Source organism: Rhagoletis zephyria, unplaced genomic scaffold (genome assembly GCF_001687245.7).
Source record: "Rhagoletis zephyria isolate East Lansing unplaced genomic scaffold, Rhagoletis_zephyria_1.1 Rzeph_scaffold_00813, whole genome shotgun sequence".
In the NCBI taxonomy this organism is placed as follows: Eukaryota; Metazoa; Arthropoda; class Insecta; order Diptera; family Tephritidae; genus Rhagoletis; species Rhagoletis zephyria.
This window is the reverse complement of record NW_016157897.1, coordinates 17,780-24,810: the sequence shown is the minus strand read 5'-3', so window position 1 is coordinate 24,810 and position 7,031 is coordinate 17,780. Positions and strand designations below refer to the sequence as shown.

At 34.1% G+C, this 7,031-nt stretch overlaps 1 protein-coding gene across 1 annotated transcript in view; it reads right to left on the bottom strand.

The window, feature by feature from the left end:
* Positions 1-1,765, bottom strand: part of LOC108361671 (uncharacterized) — a 7,702-nt gene extending 5,937 nt beyond the window's left edge. The window contains exon 1 of the mRNA XM_017614361.1: positions 1,502-1,765. Within this exon, the coding sequence (XP_017469850.1) occupies positions 1,502-1,631 (130 nt within the window). The 5' untranslated portion in view covers positions 1,632-1,765. The remainder of the gene's footprint in view (positions 1-1,501) is intronic.
* Between the last annotated feature and the right edge of the window lie 5,266 nt (positions 1,766-7,031).

Below are 7,031 nucleotides of genomic sequence, written 5' to 3'. Positions count from 1 at the left end.
TGTTGCAAGCATCAATTTTGAATAAATTAGCTTTAATATTTACTGATTTATCGAAGATTTTGTATTTCTCTAAATTACCGTTATATGGGTTGTGGGCGTGGTTATTGTCCGATTTTTTTTAATTTTCGGCCATTTAGTATGCTGTACCAAGGCCAACCACTGTGCCAAGTTTGGAAGAAATTGGTGCAGCGGTTACCAAGGTATACATATGTAACCATAAGTGGGCGTGGCTACGCCCATTTTCCAAAAATTTATAATATTCTTATTTTTCATCTAAAAATTGTTGTAAATATCAATTTTGAGTGAATAATCTTTAGTAGTTACTAAAATATCGCACTTTTCGTATTTCCGAAAATTACCGTTATATGGGAAGTGGGCGTGGTTATTGTCCGATTTTTTAAATTTTCGGCCAGTTATTATGCTGTATCTAGGCCAACAATTGTGCCAAGTTTGGAAGAAATTGGTGCAGCGGTTAAAATAAATAATTAAATAAAATATCGCAGTTTTCGTATTTCTGGAAATTACCGTTGTATGGGAAGTGGGCGTGGTTAAAGTCCGATTTCGCCCATTTTCAATACCAACCTACCTCGTATAAATGGAAACCTACATACCAAATTTCGTTGAGATGTCTCAATTTTTGCTAGAGTTATCGTGTACACGGACGGACGGACAGACAGACATGGCTTAATCGATTTCTCTATTCATTCTGAGCTTTTATGTATACATTTGTCTATGTCTATCTCGATTCGTTTTGGCTGTTACAAACAACCGTTATGTGAACGAAATTAATATACCCTTGTGCACAAGTGCCCTCGGGTATAAAAAATTGTTTAAATAATTTATAAAATGTGTATCACTGTATTGTTTTAATTCTCATACGCATATGCGTGTTTGGCCCCAGAGCGCTATTCTTTTTATAGCCGTAGACGGGTATAAGCGGGTTTTTGAATATAAGGTTTTACGGTTATAAGCGTCGAAAGTTGTGAATTTTTGACGACGCTTATAAGTCAAAAGTACCGTATTTGCAAAATATGTGTGAGAGATTTTTTCTCTATATGAATTAAAATTAACAACATTGTTTAATGTCTCAAAAAAATTGTATTCATTTAATAAAGAATTCTCAGCTCTTTTCCGGGTTTCCGTGTTCATTTCTCAAAATATTGTTTCCGACTAAACATTAGCCATTGCAGGCCGAAAAGTAACGTTGCACAAAGGCTACTATATAAGAAGGCACAATTTTTCAGTATAAAGAAAATCATATTTGTAATTGATCTCTCTTTTATACTTAAGTAATACAAACATGACTTGTGATGTAGTGTATAGCTACGTACAACTTTTAACCAAAAATAAGTTCGGGACTTTACTAGTCTTTCTACCTCTTTATTTAAATAAAACATGTTAATTTTTGTTGAAAATTTTAGCCGTTTTTAAGCGGTTCTTTTTTGACAATTTAGCCGGTCGGCCCAAAAAGTTCTGGCCACACTGAATANATCGCACTCACTTGAAATACTACACGCGTCCGCAACTTCTTGCCATAGTTTGTCTGTAGTTCTTTGTTTTATGCCCAATGGTATCATCTTTTTATTCCACAAAAATTCTCTTTTGCGTACTTCGGCTACAAAATCCTCCATCGTCGACAAGGTTCAATACAATACTGCGGGCTTTGCGATATTTTCGAAGTCGAAACGCAGTGAATTCGACCAACGCAACTGAGCAGTGTTGTTGCTACGAGTACAGCCACGGGCAAATATACAAGCCGTTTGTGAGCAGGCAGATATGCATACAAAAGAGAAAATTTGTACATATGTATGTGCCAAGAATGATAGAATACAAGATTGCGCCAATCGAGCTGAGAGCAGCTGGCCGTGACGTCAATAAATACTGGAATGAGAGAGCAAGACGAACTCGACAAGAAAAAGAGGAAGCATCGACCAAAAGGCAGTGTTGCCAAGTTTTGACTTTGAAAAATCACGAAATTTTTATTGGTGTATTTTATGGACTATGTATGAATACATAATTTTATTGTAAGGATGCCGATTCAAAAATCAATGTTTTTTGCACAACGGTCGATTTCTTCTGGCATGATTGAAGGTGCTGCCACATATTTCTTTGTCACTTATGATTGTCACTGTGCCATGATTTTGTTTAAATTCTTGTAAAATTGTTTACCACACTTACGATTGCTATACATTTTTCTTCAATTTTTTTAAGATTTTCTAATTTGGTGTCTTCAAACTAAAAACAAAAGCACCAAAAACGCACCAAGCACAAAAGTCAAAAATTTTCGCATTTTGAATACGCACTAAATTTGGTGCGAAAAGCATGAAGTTGGCAACAGTGAATGTAAACAAAAGTATTTTATGACGTCAGCGATTGGGTGGATGCTGTCAAATCGACGAAGAGAGGGTTAGCGGTCCGCGAATGGCGCGACCTTTATTTTCTGGATCGTGTGTATGTGCATACCAGTGTTTACCGAAAAAATACGAAGCGTATCTGCCTGCATATGGTTAAGGTCATACATATGTAAGTAAGTACTTGTTTAGAGATGTATAGATACCCAGTAGGAATATCTGTACATTAACAGCCGGTATCACAACATTTTTTAGTTAAAATTTATTGTAATTCCGCACTTAATTTTCCTGAGTTTCACCAATATATCGATTAGACATATGAAAATATCAAGTAAAAACAGTTGTTTGAAACAAATGAAGTCAGGCTTGTCATTTAGCAAGCCGTCTAATACCCCAAATAAATAAACATCTCCAACTTTGTACAAAATTTGCAAAAATTAAACAAAGGTAAATCAGAATTTCCAAGTTTTTAACACCTATTTTAAAAATAATCATTGGTCTGCTGTTCTATAATCCACTAAATTTTAAAAAGTGCAAATTTAAAATGCTAAAAAAAAAACTTGATTTTTGGTATTTTTTATGGGCGGCGTAACGCGCCTATATATAAACTATGGTCGATAATACCTTTATATGGAGGAAAATAAAGAACTGCCTCAGCAAAAGAAATTATCAAAAATCAACGGGATTTTCAGCAACTTCAAACTTGCACTTTTTCATACTAAAATTTTATGATTCAATAATTAAAGGGTAGATAATTACTCCCTTATAATAGGGTACATTTACGAAGGACAGAGAAATGGGAAGAATGAAATCCCTTGGTGAGAAAATGGTAGTAGAAAAGTACGCAAAGTAGGCAGTTAGTATTGAAATTCATTTTGTAAATTCTTATGTATTTGCAGGAAATTTGGCAATATGAACGAAATATTTAACGAAACACTAACTGCAATACCTAAACAAAAGCGTTGGGCGGAGCGGTTTCTAACGCCTAGCGTTAGCGCTGAAGTGACATACCTAAACAAAAGCGTCAACGCTGCGTCAAATGCAGAAATAACACCAACAGTAAGCATAGGTTTGTTTGCGTGTAACACGAAAATGACAGCTTCGCCATTTTCTGCAGCCAACTTCAATACCTAACGGCCTTTCAAAATCGGATTTTCCAACCGCTCAGCGTTGACGCCGCGTTGTGTCGGTTTGCTTCATACAAATTGTATGGGCATGAGAATATTTTGACAGCCAGACAACGCTGACGCTTTTGTTTAGGTATGGCAGTAAGATAACTACGCGAAACTTGTAATTGATGAGCAATTAGCGGCATAAGAACTGCAAACGGAGACTAAATTAAAATAAAACTACTATGCGCCAGTTTTTCAGTAAACTGAGTTTAAGTTGAACAGCTGGCTGACATTTTATTGGCTAATATTAGTTTAAAGTTTAAACCACGGCCGTGCACTGAAACACTTGCCATATGAGTTAAATGTAAACAGCGAATTTAAATATGTAAATTGTTTTTAAATTGTTTTCATGAGTTAAATGTACTTTATATGCGTATACAAATAAACATATTGCACTATAAAATTGCAGCTGTAGTAAAATGTTTGAAATTTTGATTAAACTTTGNGTTATCCAGCTGTAGGCATCCTCAGAGTCAATGTTGGGTAAAATATTAGACAATGGTTTTTTTCTAAACTTTCCAAGTTAACGCTGGTAATGCTAAGAAAATAACTTTTACAGAAAATAACTTTTACAGCCAATTTCACGAAAGAAATTTAATTGAAAAATGATTTAAATTTTTCGAATTTTATATGGAAATTGGGCGCGTTCAGAAGGCGCAACAGCTCAGTAACTGTTGCGATTGCACCTTCTGAACGCGTTGTTTTGCACTTCTGATCAACTGAACAGTTGCGTGTTAGATGATCGTAATATTTGTATGATCATTTGAGACAACATGTTGTGTGTTTTGATCAAACCGCTTGCGTTGTACATGGAAAGTTTAAAGAATTTGCCCGCACCACTAGTATACTCTAGCCACTAGCGGCACCACAGGCATACGCTCCCACTTTGGGAAAGCCTGGTGTAATTAACTTTAAGTTGGTTGCCTGCGCAAGCAAATGCATGAAAGTTGAGAAAATTCAACTCGAATTCGAATTCATTCGAATTTTTGTCCGTTCTCTGCGCTTACTCGCGTTCTTATGGAGTTTATCCCATAAGAACATGTGTATACAAATCAGCTGTCAAACGCATGCATACGTATACGTACGCATACGCTTGCCTATGAAGTTCCAGCTTTATGTACATACATATATTACAGACAAGGCCGCTACGAATCATTAACGCAGTTTCCTTCGAAAGTAAACCAACTCGCTACTTTTCTGTTGTGTTCATGAGTTGACATTTGAAATTACATTTCGTCGCGTGGATAAGAGATTGCCGTAACGCCATTCTGACGATTTTTAGTTATAGGTGCAGTTATGCATTATAAACTAAGATCATTCGAATGGTGTTATCAGTTTCAGCATATTTCATTTGACTAAATTGACTAAAATTTGATCGATTATTTAGTACCAATACTGGAGTTATACTAAGCCGATATCTCCTTAAGTTTCCGATATAGTGAATATAAAGTATCGTTAATTAAGCACAATTTTGTAACACATTTTGTCGTATTTCATACAAAGTGGCTGCAAATTTGTTGAAAATTGTCGCATACGACAAAATTTTACTAAATAAACTCAAAAATAACATGATTCAACAAAATTTGATCGTATTTTATATCAAAAACCGGGCCGACCTCATCTTATAGATTTTTTGATGCTGATTTGAAGTGTAAAATTTCAAAAATTCAAAAAATAGAATTTTGACTCGATTTTTGCTAAGAAAAAAGCCACGTATTAATGAAAATCCAATTTGTCTGATGGATTCNCAAAATTAATATACCCTTGTGCACAAGTGCGCTCGGGTATAAAAATTAGAAAAAAAACACTGGCGAAGAACATGGCGATTCCACAATATTTAAATACAGTTTTATTTAAAACAAAACAAAGAGAAAAAACTTGAAAAATTATCGCAAAAATGTATACATACAATAAATATATACGATGGTGAGAATGTAAATAGCGAAAAGATATTTTAGCAAGTTTTGGCAACTTTTCTTTGTTTACAAAATGTTTATTATTTTTTTATGAAAATATAACCTACTATCTAAAAAAAAAACATGTAAATAAAAATTTCAAACTTGTTAAAGATTTATAAAAGNAAATGTTTATTATTTTTTTATGAAAATATAACCTACTATCTAAAAAAAAACATGTAAATAAAAATTTCAAACTTGTAAAAGATTTATAAAAATTCGACGAATTTTAACAAACAATGATCAAAATTTTAAATATTTTAATCAAATTTTCCAAAATTTTTTCGAGTATGCAGTTTTGTAGCCCATTAAATTGTTGTATAAAAAAGTGCAAAATTGAAGTATCTTGGCCTTACCGTTGATGCAAAGTATGTTCAAACATTTTTTTGTATATAGAAAATGAGCAACATCTTCCACAAAAAAAATTTACCAAAAAATATACGTTAAGTCCAATAGAGGTGGCAGAAANTTCGACGAATTTTAACAAACAATGATCAAAATTTTAAATATTTTAATCAAATTTTCCAAAATTTTTTCGAGTATGCAGTTTTGTAGCCCATTAAATTGTTGTATAAAAAAGTGCAAAATTGAAGTATCTTGGCCTTACCGTTGATGCAAAGTATGTTCAAACATTTTTTTGTATATAGAAAATGAGCAACATCTTCCACAAAAAAAATTTACCAAAAAATATACGTTAAGTCCAATAGAGGTGGCAGAAATTTGCGTACCTGTGACTTTATCACGGTTACTCAAAAGTCACGGGTAACTGTTGTGACAACTTTCGAAAAGTCACCGTGACATACTGTGACAAAGGAACAGTCGCAATGTCGCAGTGATGTTTTTATATATTGTAAGATGGCGCGATTGCGCCTACTCCAATAGCAGATAAGATGAATTGTATGAAAATGAACAAAGCATGCCACATAGATCGTTGCAGCTGCAGAACAAAGCGAAAAGATGGCCAACTCCCATCTTTTTGCTCGCGTTGACAATCAGCCGGTTTAGTATTTATTTATGTTTCGTCCAAATTCGAGTTTTCATGCAGAAACATTGCATTGCTGTTATCTTTAAAGCTAAATATATAAAATCCATAGCAATTTTGACGAGTAAAAAAGTAGTAAAAGATTGTTTTATCTGGCATCAGCTTAACAGTCACAGCCACTACCCTGCAAAAATCGCGACTACTCCATGCATGCGTGTAAAGAATACTCTCTAAGGACCAAGGAGTACTCCAAAATTAACCACAATTCAAGTAAGAAATATGGTCCAATTAACATTGCGATGTCCTAGAGCAGGACCATATACTCATCCCTGCATTACATCAGAGTAGCACAAAACTACTCCAACATATTAACAATGGCATTGTTGTTATATTTTTTCGTTTGTACACGCTTTTGTTCTTCACTTCTCAAATGCTTCTTCGAAATTAATAAAAACCAAGACAGAAATTAACAAGTAAGAAAGTCTAAGTTCGGGCGGAGCCGAACATTAAATACCCGGCGCAAGTATTAAATATATGTTTCCACCTTTCCGAAAGCTACCGCATACATGAT